This window comes from Diabrotica virgifera, chromosome 2 (genome assembly GCF_917563875.1).
Source record: "Diabrotica virgifera virgifera chromosome 2, PGI_DIABVI_V3a".
Lineage (NCBI taxonomy): Eukaryota > Metazoa > Arthropoda > Insecta > Coleoptera > Chrysomelidae > Diabrotica > Diabrotica virgifera.
The window spans coordinates 36,288,290-36,312,230 of record NC_065444.1 but is presented as its reverse complement, the minus strand read 5'-3'; the positions used below and the strand labels follow the sequence as shown (position 1 = coordinate 36,312,230).

The following is a 23,941-nucleotide window of genomic DNA, read 5'->3' as shown; positions in this document are numbered from 1 at the left end:
ATTTAAAACAGAGATATTTAGAAGGTCTTTTAGGTATCAGGTATGTCATTTGTATAATTCATTACCATCAACAATAAAAGTATTAAACATTGGGCAGTTTAAATCCAAATCTAGAGACTATTTGTTTATTTCTCAATCATAATTTTGGTTCTGGACGAACATAATGCTCGAGCTCGAATAAATTGGTAAATGAAACGAAATTATTGTTGTTTTTATAATGGCACTATATAGATAAGTTTCTTTTTTCTTTTTCGGGTTAAGTGGAAGAACATTTTCTGTAAATGGCGACATTTCAGAAAATGAACTTCGCCCTTTATTTCTGAAAATAATATATTATGTTTTATATAAAAATGTACATTTCTATATTGAAGAAATAATAAAGACGATATTATTATTATTATTATTATTATTATTAAAGTATCTATCTTGTCAAAATGGATGAATCTAGTCAATATGACGAAAATGTTTAATTTTATAATTTATAATGGTATCAATCGTGCAAAAAACGTTATAAGCATGTCGAACGTTAAGGGTAACCGATCTCAGACAATAATGGGAGTCGTCGCTCCGCTCCTCCTCCAAACAATTGTCTTCGATCGGTATAAAACCCTTACCGTTCTCCATACTTAATATACTATTTCTTACTTTATTTTTGAAGTACTTGAACCACTTTATCGTTTATTATTTTGGTGACCATTGTAAACTTCAAAGTATTTTTTCCATCTAGGCCTAGATCCCGCGTACCAAAAAAAGTTTATTAATATCAAGCTGAAAATTTGTTAATAGCTTAACGGTGTCTAGTCGGACAAACTTTAATGTACGGGAACACTGGAACAGGGGAAGTTTTAATTGTGGAACAGTTTAAAAATTCGGAAAGTCAGATTACGAGAACGTCCCATGTATTTTGTCGGACAGAACATCCAATTGATTTGTTACCCCTTCATTAAACTCTCATGCAAAAATCAGACTGCTATTTACCACCAATATAATTCCTGTCATTTGACATGTTCTATGTGTCGGACTTATTAAAATGCCCAACATATTTGTCAGACAAACATTTTTTCAAAATCCACAAGGAAGAATTTCCTGTAACTCGCTGTATACCATTAATTACAAAATCATTTTTTCATATATTATATAAAGTTTGCTATTGAATAAATTTAAAAACAACCTGCTAGTTTTCACAATCATAAACTTGTCAGGATGACACGTTCCACAATTAAAACTTGCCCTGTTCCAGTGTTCCCATATATCAAAGTTTGTCCGACTAGACACAAATATGTCAATATTTGTCAATAGTTAAGCTATTGACAAATTTTCAGCTTTTGATCAACTTTTTTTTGGTACGCGGGATCCAGGCCTAATCGCTTCTTGAAACCTATTTTGAGAAATATTTTATATATCTCCCAATTTTTATTTTTTCTATATTTTATATTTTCAAGTCATGAAAATGCCTGTACAGTTGTTAATACCATGTGTTTAATTTTAAATTAGATATAGAAGTACACCCAATACATGGCAACACTGCTTCCTCGCTTTCCACACCCGAGTCGCTCCAATTTATTCAGTCATTCATCGATTCTACAGTGGCAATGCAACTCATTCTCTTAAGCAATGTTGCCGATTTTTTTGGTCGCCTATCTAATCGAAAACTAAACGTATGGTATAATAGCTTTTATCGCCAACCGTCACTAAAGTCATTCATTATTGTACTCATTTGACGCCATTTGCGGCAGTAAAGTAACACTTTATTGTACTGAAAGAAGAATTTTACTTTACCTGCCGCGATTAATCAAATTAACCGAGATTGAATGTAAGTGGTCGATGGCAGTAATCGATTATTTATTTGAGTGAACTTAAAATTTATTTACTTTAATTATTGAAAATATTGTACACAATTTACGTTATTATTAATTCAATTTATGCCAAAAAGTAATATTCTGTAGTATTTTGCAATTATATTCATATAAAATTAATCAAAATTTTACCGATTTAGTAATTATTCAATATTGATAACTAGCTATCGATTAAAAATCGAAAGCGGCATGCAGAAGTCACCTGTCATCATTGTCATATTTAAAAAATTTAAATTGAAAATTGTATTTATTGTACTAAAAGTGTTAAAACGAATATCAAATTATAGTACAGTAGTGCTGCTTTGGAAATGGAAGAAATTACATGTTATGTACGCCACCTAAAATACGCAAGAAATCGTTAGAGGCAGTTTCAGAGCTTCTCCCAGCAAAATCTATCGAAAAATACAATAGGCAATATGACATATTTGAAGCATGGCGTGAAAAAAATTGTATTACAAATTATAGTGAAAGTGTTTTACTAGCATATTTCTCTGAATTGCCTAAAGAATATTCTCCATCGCCTATGTGGTCCTATTATTCAATGTTAAAGGCAACTTTGACCAGAAATAAAGACATAGATATAAGCAATTATAAAAAACTGACAGCTTTTTTTAAACAAAAATGAAGGATCTCACAATAAAACACTGAAAAACGTTGGTTTTTCTATAGTATAGAAAAACCAACGTTTTTCAGTGTTTTATTGTGAGATAAAATGAACTTCCATCAAGTAACGGTCGAATCCATCAATTATCAAAAATGAAGGAATTACATTCCCAAAAAATCAAAAACCCTGCCGCAAGAAGAAGTGCTAAATTTCTTATTAAATGCACCTGATAACGATTATTTTTAATGATGAAGTTAATTCAACAAAAATGAAATTACTATTACATATTATATTGTACGTAAAGTTCTTTTTCATATCGTTGAATCTACCATGATTTATGCATAATGTCTTTTCATTTTATGTCAATTATTTTTTTACATTTTTTACTTGCCTATTTATTCTTTTTATACGTAATATCGGCTGTGTCTAGCAAGTGGTTGCGTAGGCTAGCGGTATGTGTATCTAGCTACGGACGTGTCAGTACTTGGTTCGAATCCCACGTAAGGAAAACTTTTTTGTTAATGGTTATTGACATACTTAACTATTATAAGGACTAAGTACACACACCCTTTTTTCATTAAAAAGATATAATTAAGTAGGTATATGTTAAGTAAGTGCTAGTGTTTTTTACGATTGGCGATAAAATTTTGTATGCACCACGTCAGTAAAGACTCTTTATCGAACTCGTCTGTTATTCGCCTTGCTCGCTACGCTCCCTCGGCTCATAATATCAGACTCGTTCGATAAAGAGTCACTTTACTGACTTGGTACATAAATAACTATTATGTAATACCACTACAAAGAGTGATGTTTTTCAGTTATTCGAAGGTGCTGGATGGATGATGCCTTGTAGCATAGCAAGAGACGTTTTTGGCCAATACGAAAAACTCATTGCCGCCATTGCTGATATTATTTTAAATTTATACCGAAAATGGGTGGACAATATAGGAGAGGATGTCAATTTAAGATTGAACAGATCGCTAATGATAAAAAGTGTCGCTAGACCTGGACTTCTAGAGTGTAACATAGACAGGTAAAGGTTACTTTGTAATTTTTTATTATATCAGAACTTAACTGCACAAACGTTTGTTTATTATCTTAGACAAATATCACCCGATCTTGAACCAGAATTTTACCACATGAAAAATATTTGGAAGAACATGAAAATTGACGGAATAATAGAAGCAGTACGTACAGGTCATGGTTACAGAATGGAGTACGACAACAAAGCTTAAAAGCAAGTAAAGCGGCGCGGCGGGATCTCTTAATGACACAATCTGGAAGAATAAACACCTAACACCAGACACAACACCAAGAATCTATAAAGCAGCAATTAGACCTATATTGACATACATGGCGGAGACAGGACCTGACACATCTAAAACGAGACTACTAGAAACAACAGAGATGAAAATACTTCGACGAATTTCAGGGAAAAGTCTGTTTGATAGGGAGAGAAGCGAAAACATAAAAAGAGCATGCAATGTAGAAGACATAAATGGATGGATGACAAAACGGAAGCAGGAGTGGAACGAACACATTAGTAGAATGGCAGAGGATAGGATAGTACGAATAGCACGGGATAAGTCACCAAATAGACGAAGAAGTATTGGCAGACCAAGAAAAAGATGGTGCGATAATTTAAACAATTTAAGAAGCTAATATTGAAGAAGAAACAGGCTTTAAAGCCTACATACAAGAAGGAAGCAGAACAAGAAGAAGAAGACTTGTAAAGTGAGACAGGATACCCCGTAACTCGACAGGTTGTCATAGAGAACTGGACACGTTGTCACAAGTTAATCTTTCTTCTTCATCTTCTGCTTTTTTCTGTTATATTTTCCTCTCTTTGGCCCTTATTTTTTGTTTCACTCAAGACTGGTATATCTGTGGCTGGTCTTTCAATTTCCGGAAGTATTTTATTTTATTTCGTGACGATTCCTTGTATATTCTACGATCCTAGTCTCATGATCCTTTTTCTTCGCATGATGTCCTAGTCTCATGAACCACAAGGTTCGCGTAGGCAGGAGCGCATCCCTGAAGCAGATTTGTTACATATCGGAATCATAGATCAGTATATACCCGCTTTGTCTAAATTTAAAATCGTTAAACATTTTGGCTATCGTACTGGAGAACATTTTTCGAACTGTTGTTATTTCTTCTTTTTGATGTGCCTATCCGCGACGAATGTTGGCGATCATCATGGCAATCTTTATCTTATCTGCAGCAGCCCGGAAAAGTTCTTTGACCAGGCCTGTTCTTTGACCAGGATATTCTTCTTCTTCCTGGATCTCGCTCTCCAAATATTTTTCCTTATAGGATGGCTTGTAGGAGGGCATATCTGTGTTTATTTTGCATAATGTGTCCCAAGTATTGTAACTTTCGAGATTTGATGGTGGACAGTACCTCTCGGATCTTCTGAGGACCTCTTCATTTGGGACTCGGTCAGTCCACGGAATTTTAAGAATTCTCCGATATAACCACATCTCAAATGCTTCCAATTTTCTGCACATATCTTCATTAAAAGTCCACGATTTAACACCATAAAAAAGGACAGAGAAGACGTAGTATCGCAACATTTTTACTTTAATACCAAAAGAGAGGTTGTCGCTCTTAAGAAGGTCCCATTCTGTTGAAGGTGGACCTAGCTTTTCCGATGCGCGCTCTTATCTCTTGATTGTCGCTCCATTCTTAATTTATTATAGTGCCGTGATAGTTGTAGTGCGTAACTCTTTCCGATTCGACCTATTCCGATTCGATTTTTTTTACACAAACTTACTCAAAAAGAGGTCCTTATAACATATCCACAGGGTGCCGGGCGGTGCCGTGGTCGAAAAATTGTTTAAAGTTGTTTTTTTTAAACAAATTCACAAAAATAATTTTTTCATTTCAAACAATATTTTTTTAGATAATTTGGATCATTCTGAGCAAACAATTTTTTTTTCATTTTTCTCTAAAATTGATTGTTGTCGAGTTATAGGTGATTAAAAATTTGAAAAATGCGAAAATAGCCATTTTCAAGTCTTAATAACTCGATTAAAAATTATTATTATGAAATTCAAAAAGTGATCGAATCAAGTTTAAGCCCCTTCTTCAAGGTCCTGAGGATATTTTTGTCATTATTTTATTACAAAGGTGCTATTTTTAATTATTATCAATTAGCGCTATAGTCCAACTGTATCGTCGCCCCCGGTAGCGAAACTATTTCGATTAGATTTTTTTGCACAAACTTACTCAAAAAGAAGTCTTTATAACACATCCATAGGGGGCCGGGCGGTGCCGTGGTGGAAAAATTGTTTAAACAATTTTTTTAAACAAATTTACAAAAATAATTTTCTCATTGCGAACGATTTTTTTTACATAATTTGGTTTATTTTGATCAAAAAAGGTCTCTTGTGATTTTTCTCTAAAATTGATTGTTGTCGAGTTATATGGCCATTTTCGCATTTTCCAAATTTTAAATCGCATATAACTCGACAACAAATTATCAAAAAAATTTTGTTCAAAGTGAAAAAATTATTTTTGTGAATTTGTTAAAAAAAATTGTTTAAACAATTTTTCGACCACGGCACCGCCCGTTACCCTGTGGATATGGTATAAGGATCTCTTTTTGAGTAAGTTTGTGCAAAAAAATCGAATCGGAATAATTTCACTAACGGGGGCGACGATACATCCTGGACTATAGAGCTAATTGTTAATAATTAAAAATAACAGCTTTGTAATAAAATAATGACAAAAATCTCCTCAGGACCTTGAAGAAGGGGTTTGAGACTTGATTTGGTCACTTTTTGAATTTCATAATAATAATTTTTAATCGAGTTATTAAGCCTTGAAAATGCCCATTTTCGCATTTTTCAAATTTTTAATCGCATATAACTCGACAACAATTAATTTTAGAAAAAAATGACCAGAGACCTTTTTTGTTCAGAATGACCCAAATTATCTAAAAAAACTGTTCGAAATGAAAAAATTATTTTTGTGAATTTGTGTAAAAAAAATTGTTTTAACAATATATCCACCCTGTGCATATGTTATAAGGACCTCTTTTTGAGTTAGTTTGTGCAAAAAATTCGAATCAGAATAATTTTGCTAGCGGGGGCGACGATACAGTCCGGTCTATTAGGGGTTTGGTTTACGTAGAGTTGACCTTCTGTTATCTTTTTATTGTTAATGATCATAAGCTTTGTCTTGTTTAAGTTTATATTGAGCCCATATTGTTGACTGTAATACGTAATTTTGTTCATAAGGACTTGTAGGTCTTCTAGGTTGTCCGTAGTTACTGTTCTTTGATCAACTGATTTAGCAATGCTTTACTTTTTAAGGTATGAATTTTTGTAGGTCCCTTCTGGAAATCTTTCACGAAGCCACCTACTGGGAAATGCTGCAATACGAGATCCCTATGTACGTAAAATCGGTGTATCAGAAGAAAGACACTATTAAGTTTATGTACGAATGTGTCTTGAACGTGGTTCTTGATTACAACAAAATAATCTCATCGTTCTCGGACGATGAGCGTCTTCTGTTCAAACCGCTCATATCTGCAGTTGAAAAGAAAATATCGCCAGGATTAAGTAAACTTACTTGGGGAACTGATATAGGCGACGAGTATATTGCTGAATGCAGTAACACAACAGCAGAGGTGAGTATCTATTATTAAAGTTGGGACTTTGTTGCATAAAAATGCTTTAAATATTCGCACAAATATGTAAAATAATTAGCTTAAATATGTTAAAAATCTTCTTTTCCGAAAATCGGTCAGGAACTTTGACAGTTTTGACAATATTTTTGAAAGAAACGTTCGATATTTCCTTATACCACTTATACTTAGCCGTTGCGTTTCTTGGAAACGAAAAATAACTGTACGGAATAGCTATTTGTATAGCAAGGGAGAAAAGTGCTACTTTTCCTCCCGAGAATGAAGTTTATTCCCGAGTTTATTCCTCCCGAGAAATCATTCAAGGGAGGAAAATGCACTTTACTCCCATGTTATACATATGGTTTTTCCACCTTCCTCAAGTACAAGTAATTTTTTCATTTTTACTTAATTTATTTATGTAACTAACCAACAAAATTTATTAATAGAACTAAAACTAACAAGTAGGTACAATATAACTGTCAACTGTCAAATATAAGTCAAATTATTAATGTAAACATTGTTAAATCAAAATACAAATTTACTGTTTTTTACCATTCTGCAAAATACAGGGTGTTTTATAAATAAACGTTAAAATGTATAGATACTTAAGTAATAGAAAATAGATATTGTACAGGGCGTCAATAAGTTATATTTCATGAATGAAATACCATGACGTCACTTTTACTTTTCCTCCCTAGGGAGGAAAAGTACAACTTTGCTCCCTACAATCAGGTCCGGAAAAGTATACTTTCGCTAGAGGTAGGTGGAAAATGTTATTTCCTTACTGTAAGGAAATATTTTGTCCTTACAGCAGGAGAAAACACCAAAAATCAAATTTGACAATTCAATATTTTTGTTTCTATAATTACAAAACCTGTATTTGGTGGCATCACGAATATTTGAGTCAAAATAATAATATGTCTATTTGAAAATTTTAACATATTTATTTTAATATAAGTTAAATGTTCGATTTTCGGAAAAATAGTATGTATTCCTTGTAGGAAAAGCCACATTCCCGGACTCTGTATTGCCTTGTCTAGGCTTGCACCTCGACGGCAATCTGTACATTGTCCGGGAATGTTAAGCTTTTCCTACTAGGTACACAATGTACTATTGTTTTTATCATTTATATATTTTTTCTACAAACGTGTTAAATATGCAATTTTTAGCACTCCTTAAGAGCCTTAAAATGTCATTTTAAAGCACTAGGTGCTTTAAAATTTTTAAGGCACTGCAGTTAAAAGTGAAATGTCAAATTTTGAAAGCAAACGTCAAAATATTTATATTTCATTTATTAACATTAATATTAAGAGCAAACAGTAGCGATCAACAGGTAGCAACAAACGCGTTCCAAGATTGCGGCTCTAATTTTGAATATTTTGTCGAGATATTTGGCACACATATTCGTAATATAATAAAGAATGGCGGTACAGAGCCCAATTTCAGAAATATGTTAGTATGTGGAAATTACTCTATAACTAAATAAAATATTGAAAAAAGGAGCCTGTACCGCCATTAAGAAAGGCAAAAAATACACTTTCTTCAAATAAACTTTTTTATCCCCTGCCTAGATTTTGTGTCACATTGGAACTACTAAAAATCGATTTTTTTGTAACAAGAAATCGAACGTCACTGACTTGGCAACATTTCGCGCCTATCCCGTTGTCCTAGGTGAACGACAAACGCGACAACGCGACACGACGCGACGCGACGCGAAAATATCAAGTAATGGTTGTATTTGTGTATGGCCTACGTTTTCGGGTTAATCAGTCTACGACAAGACGCGACGAAGTGCGAACTTGATTTGTTCGCGACGAGACACGACACAGTGTGACGCCCCATTGCTTTTTTCAATTCAAATTATGCTACGCAATAACGCAATAGTTTATTAAATAAATAAAAACTAATAATAACTATATAGTACCAGTGTTTTTTCATTAACATACCTTAAAGTCAGTAACAGCCTCTCCTCAATAGAATTTGGTTTTTGAAAATTACTTATTGATAGTTATTGATAGCTCAGTTATTAATACTGAGTTTAACAGCTGCAATTATTTAATCGAAAGTGAATAAGCCACAATACTCTTTAAACCAACGTGGATTATTTCATTAATTTCGGATATAAATGATTAAACTCTCCAAATTTACTCGTTCTAAATATATGACATTTGTTGTCTTTCTTTTTCGTTTATGGAATTTTTTAGCTAAGTATTTAAAATATGAATTTTCTAGTAACACTGCCGTATACTTCCCCACACTTAAGAATAGGAATGAATAATTGACATCGTCACGTTTGTCCTGGTTTGAGTGATGGAAAGCGACGCGATGCGACGCTACATAAGCCACACGTCGCGTGAATTACTGGTCGCATCGCATCGCATCGCGTCGCGTCGTTTTCCGTCGCTCACCTAGGACAACGGGTATGTGTATAAAAATTATCGTTTTTGATAGTATAAACGTCACTGTCAGTGTCAGTGTCGAATTACCGACGCACTGTTGCCTCACTTTTGAAAGTTCGCAGAACTTTCGCAATCTTGGACCGCGTTTTTTGCTACCTGTTGATCGCTACTGTGTGCTCTTAATAGTACAATTTGCGCAATTTAAAAAAATGAATTTCTTTAAAATTTAATTTAAACTGTATTATTGCATTTTTAACACGTTTGTAGAAAAAATATTTATGATATAAGTGTTAAAAGTACATTTTTAAGGCACTCATGTGAATTGCAGAATTCGCTTCGCACTTTCTGCAAACCTTCACATGCGTGCCTTAAAATTGTATGTTTAACACTTATATCATAAATATCTATTATTCACTTAATTTTTGAAGAGAACAACTAATAAATTTGCAATATATTATATAGCGATATTTTGCTATATTGCAAATTTCGACAATTTGCAACATAACATATAATACATGTCGTTTCATCCACAACAATTTACAGAAATTGAGGATTTATATTCTACCCCTCTCGTCTGCTAGATACCATGAATCCAATGACTAAGCAGTAAATTACCTTTGAGGACGTGAGAGGAGGATTTGTTCTCTCTACCCTATGGCGCTATAGCCCAAGTTGGCCCTGGACTCCCCCAGCATCCGCCTTCAAGTATCTATGTCCCTGGATGCTCTCCTCCAGTTATCCACCATCAATATCTCCTATCGGTTCTCACTTTGTCTACTCACCTCCTTCTTGATCTTCCTACTGACCAACATGCCACCATAGTTCCACTAAGCGTTCTACGTGGTGTTATGTCATTATCTATTCTTATAAGATGACCTGCCTTACCTGTTGGTTGAGCCTTATTCTTTACATACCATTATCGCAGATGGCCCCAATAGACTTCTTAATATCTGTCTTTCAAAAGTATTGATAAGGCCTTTTCTGGCATGATCCATATGTCTACACCATATGTTGGTAGTATGATAGTTTTATATACTTTGAACTTTACTTCCCTATGGATGTTTTTGGATCCAAATACCTGCGACAGATATAAGTATGCTTTATTAGCCAGCAATATCCGTTTCCATAGTTCCTCCTCCTTGCTGCCATCTTCAGTTATCTGTACGCTCAGGTATATGACCTGTTTTGCTACTTCAATATTAGCGTCGTTTATTGTCAAATTCTGAAAATTTCGATATTTCCTTACATGTATTATGTATTTCGGCGTTATCGAAATGCCTCCCACTTTTTCAGGTGAATATTTTCATACATGAAATGCCTCCCAGGTACAATCGAAATGCCTCCGTTTCGTTAATCATTTAGGCTTATATTTTGTCTATTTAATCTCTGTTTAATGCCACAATGTTGCCAAATCATAATTTAAATAGGTAGTATCTATCTCACAATAAAACACTGAAAAACGTTTGTTTTTCTATACTTCCACAAAATGTATTACAACTATGTTATTACTACAGCTGTTTCGGCAAAGTGCCTTTCTCAAGTGATGTCGAATCCATGAATTAGTATCTATCTATTTTGATTTTTCTAAATCTTCATGCAGTGTACATAAAATTTTTTTCACATAAATATTTCACAGTACGACATATTTCTTTTTAGAAAAGAAAGTTGTTAGCCGACAATCTAATATCTAGCTTTTCTGGGTAATTCCAATTCCGATTCTAAGCTCTTCCATATTTATACATAATTCCATTTTATAATTCCATAAATAGGTACTTTTACCTTAATCTTTTTGTTTCTTTATATTATCTTTTGTAAATTGTGCTAATGGGCTAAATGTTGTATAAATACGTGAAAGTTTATTAGTTCCTGCATCAGTCAATTTGTCTATTTCAAGCTTGTCAGTTCGTCGATTTCAAGATCAAATTGTGTTTAAGTCATAACATCCGAAATAATGGAATCAACGATAAGTGTGAGTCAAAAGGGCAAACCTTTATTATCAATTGATGGTTTTACATTCGGTTTTCAAATGTTGGCCAAAGATACAGTAAAACGGTGGACATGAACTAAAAAAAACCTGCAAAGCATTTGTGAAAACCCAGGGATGTGAAAAAGGGATAAAGTTTGGGCTGAACACTCTTCATCCTTACAAAGAATCACAAACCCATGCAAAAGTTTTCATTCCAGGTATATTTCTTCTTTCTACTGCCCTCATCCTAACATTAATAATTTTATTGATATAATTTTAGAATTTCAAATAAATACCTACATTAAAATAAATTCTGTTTCGACACCAAAAAAATTGTTGCGGAAAGTACAGCAAAAATAAATTTCTAAATGAAAGTAATTTCTAAATGAAAAAATTTTAGAATTAAGAGAATGTAAAATACATAAATAGATTAGAATTTGTCAAAGTAGTATCATATAAATTTAGGAAAAATATTTTGTAATTTTATACTTCTATACACATTTTGTAATATTTTCCAAATAAGTTTTTTGTGATGTTATTTTTAATAAATCTATAAAATACTTATTACATTTTTGTATTTTTTGTTAAATTATTAATAACAAAAAATAATGGTTATTATAAAATATATTATAATGGTTATAAAACTAATTACATATGTATAAGTTAGATGAAATTTATAAATACCGCCAAGTGTCAATAATGTTTAATACATAAAGGTTGAAAATAAAATAAATAACAAAATACCAATTTTGCCAAAAATTTACAAAGAGACGAAGATGTGGCAACGTCTCACGTTCACATAAAGATTAGAAGCATGTAAGTAATTTATTTAAAGCTTGGGAGGCAATTCGTATGTGACCATTTTAGCGACAGGTAAGAAAACCTTTTTCGGGAGGCATTTCATATGCGGCCATGTATTTATAGACCAGTAAGGATCTGTGAAAAAACGTCTATTTTTTGATGTGAGAGGTGGCATTCGGATTTTTGCATATAAAGTTAGGTGACACCCAGTAATAATAATTGACTTATGCTCCTTCTCAAATATGCCCGGAACATTAATAAAAAAATTAAAATATTTGAAAATTTCGAAAAAGGTCGATTTTTTTCTGCTTTCTTTGCTTGTAACTTTAAAACGATTCGTTTTGGAACAAAGTCGTCAAGAAATAAAATAAAGATAATTGAATTTTGTATGATATACGACTGGTCAAAAATGTCTTAAGGTATTACCGTTTCTGCAATATAGCAATAAATACAAAATAAGGGGGCAAAATACGCCTGTTGGTATTCAATGTTTCTTAACCACTTTGGTGGCACTTAGGACCTTAGTAATTCGCTTAGAAAAGTTTTTGTAATAGACTTAATCTGTGTACCAAATTTCATTAAAATCGACCTAATAGATTTTGCATAATAAAGGACCAGGCAACACTCCTTATGGAAAAGTGGTCCCGGTCAAATTTGATGAAAGTTTGGTCAATGATACTTCTTGATGTGTAGATTAAAAAAGTCCATGGCACCTTGGTCTGAATAACTACTATTCTCGAGTTACAGCCTTCTGAAGTTATTGGATTCGAGTGCTCGGTTTACGTTAAGTGCACTAATTCACGGTCAAGTTAACGAAAATATTTATTATTAGAAGAAGAGAAACTCATGTTCTTCATACATACTTGCGTGTTGTATATGAATTCGTAGTCAAAAATAGTTGGATCGTATTTTAGTCTTCAGGAAACCTCCGAAAAGTCTTCAGAAAACTAAAGAAGTGCGGTATAAAAGGTGCTGCTAGATCGATATAAGCATTATCATGTTTTTATGAATGCTTCTCAGTTATGGAATACCAGCAAAACTACAGTTCCGCCTTATCTTTACAAAACTACTGAACAGTGGTGGATCTAGGGGGAATGGGGGTAATTCCACTCGTAACATGTTCCAGAATAATTAAAGAAAAAAATTGTTGAAACATAAAAAAATACATTAGTTGACATGAAACTTGTGCCGCATATCAGATATAAGACAGGTAGAGAACATAGACTTGATTTCAATACAAAAAAACAAAGTAAATGGTAGTTTGTAAATGCTAAATATTAATTACAATTGTCTATGGAAAAATCGGGTTTAAATCATCTTCGACTATTCGTAAGTTAACTTTTGCTGATTTCGCTTAGATGCATCATACGTCGTGTTAACTAACGACCTATCAGGATACTTAACATTGGGTTGATGTCTTGCAAAGCCTAAAAACCATAACACACTGGTGAAATGAGCACAAGTACCTACAGTTCTTGTACCAGATTGACAGGTACAGTAGTACCCGTTATTCGGTTCTTCTACAGGCTCATCTTCATCATTATCTTCATCAACTGTATAGGAAATGAATACTTGGTGTTTTGTAGCTTGCCGAAACCTAGAAAATATTCGAACTCTTATGAATCCCGGTTCATCCATATTCTCATCAATTTGAAACTTTTCGTCATTTTCTCTTATTATTTTATCTTGTATGTAAGATGGTGCCAATTTAATTTGATATATCCCAATCGTAAGGTCTTTTAGGTAGTCTAAGTCGAAAACAGGAAAGTTAGCAAAATCATGATTATGAAGCCTTCTACATTGACCATTTCTTCTATATGATTATACCTAAGTATGAATATTATAGTTGTTAAAAAATAACCCTACAAAATTATTCTCCATAACATTTTGTATTAAAAAGCTCATCATCATTGGCTGTAGAACCCCTGGTGGACCTCGGTCTGTTCGAGAATCAGCTTCCATTCCATTCTATCCTCCGCCTTGGTTTTCCAATTTCGTACTCTTAACACCCGTAACTCATTTTCTCTGGTCCTTAAATCGTACTCTGGGCCATGGGCGCCCATACTCATGGGCAGGGAGGGCCGTGACCCCCCTGGCTTTTCGGGTGCTTTGAATTATATCTGGTTATTCAAAGTATACAAAATATAATGTGCAACATCTTCACGTTTGCCACCCCCCTAAAAATTTTTATATGGGCGCCCGTGCTCTGGGCTTACGTCTTTTCGTCACACTATCCGCTCTTTGGTTATAAATGTGTTTTGATGGCTCCATCTCGTTCATTTTCGTTAAATAAAGTTATTTCATTAATTCTGGAACATGTTATCGGTGGAATTACCCCTATATCCCCTAGATCCGCCACTGTTCAGTAGTTTTCTAAAGATAAAGCCGAACTGCAGTTTTGCTGGTATTGCATAACTGAGAAGCATTCATGAAAACATGATAATACTTATATCGATCTAGCAGCACATTTTATACCGCACTTCTCTAGTTTTCTGAAGACTTTTCGGAGGTTTTCTGAAGACTAAAATACGATCCAACTATTTTTGACCACAAATTCATATAAAACACGCAAGTATGTATGAAGAACATGAATTTCTCTTCTTCTAATAATAAATATTTTCGTTCACTTGACCGTGAATTAGTGCACTTAACGTAAACAGAGCACCCGAATCCAATAACTTCAGAAGGCTGTAACTCGAGAGTAGTAGTTATTCAGACCCAGGTGCCATGGACTTTTTTAATCTACACATCAAGAAGTATCATTGACCAAACTTTCATCAAATTTGACCGGGACCACTTTTCCATAAGGAGTGTTGCCTGGTCCTTTGCAATCTAAATGTTTTTAAAAAAGTTCAAATTTTTTAAAATCTTTCTGAACAAAAAGTAGACCATTTAAAAGTTGGCTAATTTTTTTACATATAAAGAGGTGCTCTACCTATCTAATACACTTTACAGAATTAAAATCGGATTATTTAAGGGGCCTCAGCAATGTTTTAAACTTATAAACAATTTTTTGGCTTATTAACAAATAGCTTTGTTTAATAATAAAAAAATTAATTTTTAGCAATGCAAATAATTAAAACCGGTACAATTTGACTTAAACTTTCAAATGCTGTTAGCAGAATTGCTATTTTATTTTTTAATCAAAAGCTATTCGCGTTTAAAAATTGCAATTTTTCGATTTTTTGAAAGGTCCACTGCGTTTATCTCGAAAACTATGCATCCTACGAAAAAACTTGTAAGAACATTTTTTGCTTAGAATTACCCAAGAAATACAAAAAAATGTTTTATTTTGCGAAAAATCGATGTTATGTAATTCCTCAAGTTTTTTGTTTATAACAATCTTATCGAAATCCGGATCAACTATTACCCAAAAGAATCGTGTTCTACGGGTCAAAAAATACATAAAAATCTTGGGTAAGTCCATCTAAATAAAGGAGCCCGTAGCACCCCCTCTTGGCCACAGCACTAATTTGTTTATAAACCAAAAAATTGTTTATAAATTTAAAACATTACCGAGGCTGCTTAAATAATCCGATTTCAATTATGTAAAGTGCATTAGATAGGTGGAGTGCTTCTTTATTTGTAAAAAATTGACAAATCTTTGTATGTTCTAGTTTTTGTTGTGCAAGAGTTTAAAAAAATTTAATTTTTTAAAAAATGTTTAGATTGCAAAATTATTATTCAAAATCTAGTAAGTAAATTTCAATGAAATTTGGTGTACGGTTTTAGCACATTACAAAATTTTCTAAGCGAATTAGGAAGGTTCCAAGTGTAACCTAAGTGATGGAAAATCATCGAATAAGGACAGGCTTGTTTTGCCCCCTTATTTTATATTTATTGCTATTTTGCAGCAAGGGTGATAAATTAAGACATTTTTAGCTAATCGCATCTGATAGAAAATTTAATTATCTTTGTTTTATTCCCATACGACTTTGTCCCAAAATGAATCGTCTTAAAGTTATAAGCAAAAAAAAACGAAATTTTTTGAAATTTTTAAATATTTTATTTTTTTTTTATTAATGTTCCGGGCATATTTGAGAAGGGGCATAAATCAATTATTATTAACGAAGTTGTCACCTAACTTCATCCATAAAAATCTGAATGCCACCGCTCACATCCACCTAAAAACAGATCCTTACTGGTCTATTAGTTTTATCTACATTGACGGCTAGCCCTATTTCTGTCGCATTTTCTTCAAGCTCCACATAAAGTTCTATAATGTATCTTGCGGTTCGTCCCATCGATTTAACATCGTCTGCGTGCAACACAATCTGCTGAGACTAATTAAACAACATTTTTTTTGGGTTTATGGTCATTTTTCTTATAACATATTCCATACATATATCAAACAGAATCGGATCCAGCCAATCTCTCTGTTTTGGAAGGGATCTGTCAGGAGGACCAGATCTGGAAGGGATTTGTCAGGAGCACCAAAAGGGAGATCAGAAGGGATCTGGAGGATTTGTTGGCAGAACTTAGTTCTAGAAATAATAACTTAGTAGCAACATTTGGCATTTCTCAAAGTTTTTATATGAACTGGAATTGTCAAACTAATTCATTCGCCTCCAAGAGTCCCCAACTTAACCACCCTTAGCCTTAAAATTGTGGTTTATTCCAACAATAAATAATAGCTGACTTTCTTTCAGTTACAAGCATTTGTTGACGATTACAAAAGCTGCAATTTGAAAATAGTGGCCATTTGCGAGAAGATATGTGACAGCCCTCTGATCTGTCTAAAACCAAATTACGCATTCGACAAAGACGAGTTGATAGAAGAATTAACTGACAGCATAGAAAATGTCGTTTCGAAACTTGTAGATTACTATCAGGAAATCATTCAGTTTCTTATTTTCGTTTTTGAAGGATTTGAGTTTCACATGGGCACAATGGGCAACCAATGGATAAAATACATAAATAATTTTGACACGTTGATGGAAGAAGCATTAAAAATATGTTGCAAAAATTCCCTCGAGCTAATGTACGAAGCATTACATGGAGATGGCACGACAGAGCCCAATCCTTTGATAAAACTTCAAGCTAATCTGATAGATAATAGAATCAAGTTTCAACCGACGCTGTCTGAAGTTGCGCACGTCATAGCAAACATCCACAAAAGTTTAGTCGAAGCTTTGACAACTTTACCCAGACTCAATGACAAGTTCCACATCGCCGAAACTGCTTTTAAACCCTACAGCGAGATTATTGCGCAAGATCCCAAATGTCAAGAGTTACAAGTGTTGTTAGATAAAGGTAAGTAAATTGAACAGTTGTTTTACAGTTTAAAGGGGTGATACACACGCGAGTAAGTACGCGAACTTACGGCTCGCGACCTTTTTCGCGCGTGTATCACCGCAAGTACGCGTACTTTAAGTCCGCCGAGTAAGTACGCCGTCGATCCAACAAGTTTGAAATCTTACTCGTAACCCGTACGTGTATCACTGCTACGAGCCACGAGCCTCGAGCCATCATGATATTGCGTTTAAAGTTACACTTATATTTTCACTAATTAAGCAAATTGCCTAGAAATAATTCAATCGTTTATTGTTGAAAGGAGACAAGATACATTTTATAAGTTTTGAGAAAACCGTAAAACACTATTTTAAGCTATACTAAATTATTTTGATTATTTGTTTTTGAGTAAACCTAATTATTTATAGGCTGTTTTATCCTCCTGATGAAAATATTACCATCTTATCTATGATATTTTGTTTGTTTATGCCTACCTTGTATTAAATTAAAATAGATCAAAAACAAGTGCTATGCCATCACGATTTTGACAGCTTACCACACTTATAAAAAATCAAATTATTCTTCTATTTAACAAAACCTGATCAAAAAATAATCAAACTTTACTAAAAAACATAAGATTTCAGAAAAAATTAGGTACACAGAAAATAAAAAATTTAACCACGAGGACAGTTTCTAAATTTTTTGCTACCGATGGCGACCGCGATCTTTAAAACCGCGTACTTTAAGTCAGCCGTGTATCACCGACGGCGAGCCGAGTAAGTCCGCGATCTTTAAACCCGCGTACTTAAAGATTGCGTGTGTATCACGCGCTTTTACAGTTTGTAGTACTAAACCTAAAAACATAATTAATTTATAATAGGTTTGTTCTAGCAAACAGTTAAACTAGTCAGAAACCGTCAGCATACAGTTGGTCAGCGAGAAAACATAATACAGTCACCAGTGCTAACCCCTCTACTCGCGCTGGTCCACTATTCGCTGATGGTTTCAAACCGTTTGAAACTGATGCTAGAACAAACTTAATTGTATACTTACCACTTATAATAATAATAATATGTAAGCACTACGAGCGTACCTAGTAGGCCCATAGCTTGATGCAGTATTCTTTTCCACCTCCTTTTGTCAGTCGCTTTTCTTATCCAGTTCCTAAGGTAAAGCCTTTTCATATCTTCTTTAACCCCATTACTCCATCGTGACCTCGGTCTTCCTCTTCGCCTTTTCCCTGCCAATGCACTAGCACTAGATAGTATCATTATGGGAATTCTAGATGGAATCATTCTCTGCACATGGCCCAACTATCTAAGTTTTATGCTCATGAGTGTTTTCCTCGCTTGTTCGATTCTTATTAGAATTTATTTTTTTGGATTACACTGGCTATTGACAGTTGCTCCAAATATTTTATGGACGTTACCTGCTCTATTATTTGTCCCTTGGAATACAAATGTACTTTTATTGATGTCTTTGAGAATACTAAAACTTTAGTTTTGGAAACGTTTAAGTGTAAACCAAACATTTCGCTATGACGAACTACTGCATTTATTATATTTTGTAGTTTTTGTGCGTTGCTTTCTATTAGGACGGTATCATCGGCGTACCTGATGTCTATGCTGGTTCCGTTAATCTTGGCTCCACCTTGGAACTCGTCTAATGTTTCTCTGAATATAGAATCCGAAGTCCGAATACAAATAAAATAATACCGGTGATAAGACGCAACCCTGTCACACTCCTCGTCGAATTTTTATATCTTTGGATGTTGTGTGCTCTATTTCAATTGTTGCTGTTTGGTCCAATATAGTTATGAGATAATTCGCAGGTCTTGTTCTTCAATTCCAGTTGTTCTTATAGAGAAGGCGAAAACATCGGGTTCGTTGGGAAAAATACTACCATGAGATTTTTTTGCATAATCACATTTGTAATACACCCCAGAAGAGGTTCAAAAAGTCGCCCAAGCGTAAAGTGGTCCAATTTTTTTAACAATTTTTTTTAACAATTTTTTTAATCAAATTGCAAAAATGAATATTTTCGATCCGAATAAATTTTTTTAGGTTTTTTGAACCATTCTGGATGAAAAAGGTCTCTTGTAATTTTTCTCTAAAGTTGATGATTTTCGAGTTATAAACAATTTAAAATTTGAAAAACGCGAAAATGTCTATTTTTAAACTTAATAACTCGGTTAAAAATTATTATTATGAAAGTCAGAAAGTGACTGAATCAAAGTTTAAAGGCCCATCTACATGATCCTGAAGAAATTTATGTCATTGATTAACAACTAAGCTGTTATTTTTAATTATTAACAATACGCCGTAAGATCGTATTGACGCGGCTGTAAATGTGAGTGCGAGTAAGATGCCCCATTGGGCTGCCGGAATGGCATTTCTCTCTCACTCACCATAGACGGCCGCCTAATACGCGCAGGCGCTCATTATTATTAATTAAAAATAACAGCTTAGTAATAAAATAATGACAAAAATTTCTTCAGGATCTTGTAGGGGGGCTTTAAACTTTGATTTAGTCACTTTCTGACTTTCATAATAATAACTTTTAACCGAGTTATTAAGCCTTGAAAATCGCCATTTTTCGTTTTTTTCAATTTTAAATTGTTTATAACTCGAAAACGATAAACTTTAGAGAAAAATTACAAGAGACCTTTTTTGTCCAGAATGATCCAAAAAATTGTCCGGGTCAGCAATATTGATTTTTGCAATTTGATTAAAAAAAATTGTTAAAAAAAAGTTGGACCAGTTTTCACGTGGGCGACTTCTTGAACCTTATTCTGGGATATCTCACGAATGTGAATATGCAAAAAAATCTCATGGGAATATTTTTTTTAACGAACCAGCCGATTTCGCCTTGTCTATTAGAATTTCGATCATCTGTTGATGGTTAACGCAGTCAAATGCTTTTCGATAATCAATAAAAATTTCCTCTTTTATAGAATTTAAAGTAAACGTTGACAAAATAAAGGAGTATCTCCAAACTTGGGAACCCTTCCGCGACCTGTGGGAGGTCGATAAAGAGAAGTTTATAGTGCGCTACGAGAAAGAAGATCCCAGCCCTCTATTATTCGACGCGAACATCGCAAGATATACTGAACTGGCGAATAACGTCAACATTCAGGAAACGGTGACTGCGGTGCATTTTATGCAGATCAATTGCGCCGAACTGAAGCATGCTATCATAGAGCACTGCATCGAATGGCAGGAGAAACTCTGCGCTTTGCTGTTCAAAATGACGAATACGAAGATCATGGAGTTGTACCAGTATATCAAGCTTTACAGCGAGGAGTAAGTTAATATTTTAGAAATTAATTTTATTAAGCCTCCGTTAGTACGGCGGGGCCCATTAGACTCTAGCCCACAACAAAATTAATATTTAAATATTTACGCATATTGCTGGTAAACTAAAAGTCAAACAAGTAACATTTAATAAAAAATGTTTGTCCTGGTAAAAGGTATATTAGTTTAAAAATCCCCTATAGGGCTACAAACATAGAAACAAAACGTTTTCGCTCTGTAACAAGAGCATCATCAGTGTTACAAGGACATGGTGAGCCACCCAAAAATACAAAGGTTAAAACCTTTTAAAAATAGACTAAAAGTCTTATATAAATGTAAACATTGTAAAACCCGAAGTATGGATATAATTCCTATGGATGTGGCTTTAGAGCAACATATGACTCCCACACGTGGTAAGTGGGTTACTAGGTAATAATTAATTAGGTCATTGTGTTGTAAGAGGTGACAGCAACTGAATTAGGTCATTATGTTATGTATTAATGACCTAATAAATTATCACCTAGTAACCCACTTACCACGTGTGGGAGTCATATGTTGCCCTAAAGCCACATCCATAGGAGTTATATCCATCCTTTGGATTTTACGATGTTTACATTTGTATAAGACTTTTAGTCTATTTTTAAAAGGTTTTAACCTTTGTATTTTTGGGTGGTTCATCATGTTCTTGTAACACTGATGATGCTCTTGTTACAGAACGAAAACGTTTTGTTTCTATGTTTATAGCCCTATAGGGGCTTTTTAAACTAATATACCTTTTACCAGAACAAACATTTTTTATTAAATTTTACTTGTAATTAATGGTATACAGCCAGCTACAGGAAATTCTTCCTTGTGGATTTTTAAAAGTCAAACAATTAGGCATGCACGTCATAGAATTAATGACATCATTCATAACCCACCGCTACAAACTTGAAGGCAAACAAATTCAACAAAGTTTTCCTAAATTATAAGATAAAATTGTATTAATATCTTCAAAAATGAACAATGAAGATAACGTGTATATGTTACAGTTAAAGTTGATTCTCAGTTAGAGTTGACTCCAACTAGTTGGAGTCATGAGTCGTTGACTCAATAGTTGACATGAGTCAACTAGTTGGAGTCAACTCCAACTGAAACGAGCAGTAAAAGTTGATTTTAAAAATTTAAATCAACTTTTACTAGTTGGAGTTGACTCTTCCTGGATCGATTCAGTAAATGTTGATTATACGAGAATCTCAAGTGCATTTTTGATGAGTGTGCGTTTCTTTGTTTTGACCGTTTTAAGTACAGTGGAACCTCGATAACTTGGATTAATTGGGACCGCGGCCGATCCGGGTTATCGAAAATCTGGGTTAGCCGGAGAATATGGTAAAAATTAATAAAATACGGTATACTTACAGACAAACTCCGTTATAATTGAAATAACATGAAATATATATGCATAGTACACATCTAAATTACGTATATAGTTGTATAGAGTATTGTTCATTTCTTGGTAAAAAAACTCGGTACTGTTACAATCGTATGGTCACAATCGGAACTATGTTATGTTATTTATGAATAGTGGAGACTAAGGCCATTGTTTAAAAACGAATTTTTTAAATAGTATTTTTTAAACAATGCTAAGACAGTTTGAAATAAATAAAGGAACGTAGATACAGGTGCCTGTTATTTCCGATAATCCGAGACAATGAACGTCGCTCTGCCGACGTGTGCCATGAGTCATTTTTACTATCGTATAGTTCAAATTACACAAATACACATTATCTCTCAAATATTATATTACATACATTTTTCTTGTTGAAATGATTGTCTGATGAAAATCGGTCCGGGTTAGCCGGACTTCCGGGTTATCGAGGGCCGACTTACCGGGGTTCCACTGTACTTATTAGTATAGTCTGTAACGTCGCCCTCGTTAGGTAAATTATTCTGATTCGATTTTTTGCACAAACTCTTACTTAAAGAAATATGTACATCCGTATAACAATCCTTATAACAAATACACAGGGTGTCACGCGGTACCGCGGTCGAAAAATTGTTTAACCAATTTTTGTTAACCAAATTCACAAAAATAATTTTTATCTACTCTATCTCATATTATGTAAAGCAGCGGTTCTCAATCTGTGGTACATGTACCACTGGTGGTACATATAATTATTTGCGGTGGTACACAATACACACAAAAACTTAAAATAGTAGTACATAGTAAATCTTGATTATACAATCTAAAAATATAGAAATACAATAAAATAAACTTTAGATGGTACATGACTCATAAAGATTGAGAACCGCTGATGTAAAGGTTTTATTGTGTGAAAATTGTAAATATAGATAGCAGTACATGAAGGGTTTAAAGTGTGTCTGAAGTAACAATGTATTTTAAATGGGTTTTACTTTTTCGCATTGTTTTTTAGCACACTGTCATATAATTAAACATCCTTAACTTTCGCCTTCGGGAGGAAATCAGACACGCCCTTGCAACGGCAACTGAAATGCTCACAAAACAGCGACCACGGAAGCAAAGATGGATGACAGAGGAAATATTGGATTTAATGGATGAAAGAAGAAAATGAATATTACCATCCTTGGATTATAAGCTTTCATTTGACACATCATTTGTCATATCGGAAAAGAAATGAAAGGCAGAATTTACAAATCAGTCATCAGACCAATAATGACATACGCGGCAGAAACACAACCCGACACAGAGAGGACAAAAAGATTGCTCGAAACAGCCGAGATGAAAACCCTTCGAAAAATCGATAGTAAGACCCTATGGGACAGAGTTAGAAGTACAGATATACGACGGAGATGCAAGGTGGATAACATTAATAACTGGGTAAGAAACAGAAGAATAGAATAGAATGTAGTCAGGACAGCGAGAGACAGTTCCCCAATAGGAGGACGTTCAGTGGGAAGACCACGAAAACGACGGAACGACAACTTACTAGAGGCACATTAAAAAAACAGACAAAGTAATGTTTATACAAAAAGAAGAAGAAGAAGAAGAAGATTTGTCATTCTACCTGTTATAATGACGGAGGAGTTATATTCGCGGACGGACGGATAGACAGCTTAGGTTAAATTTGTCACCTTTAGTACCATCCTTGGATATTAATCTTTCCTTTGACACCTCATTTGTCATTCTACCTGTTAT

At 33.8% G+C, this 23,941-nt stretch overlaps 1 protein-coding gene across 1 annotated transcript in view; it reads left to right on the top strand.

Moving 5' to 3' along the window:
- The window catches only part of LOC114327420 (dynein axonemal heavy chain 2), a 221,610-nt gene that overhangs the window by 40,803 nt on the left and 156,866 nt on the right, over positions 1-23,941 (top strand). Inside the window, exons 11-14 of the mRNA XM_050642537.1 lie at positions 3,279-3,493; positions 6,796-7,096; positions 16,909-17,512; positions 20,445-20,793. Coding sequence (XP_050498494.1) covers positions 3,279-3,493; positions 6,796-7,096; positions 16,909-17,512; positions 20,445-20,793 — 1,469 coding nt within the window. The remainder of the gene's footprint in view (positions 1-3,278; positions 3,494-6,795; positions 7,097-16,908; positions 17,513-20,444; positions 20,794-23,941) is intronic.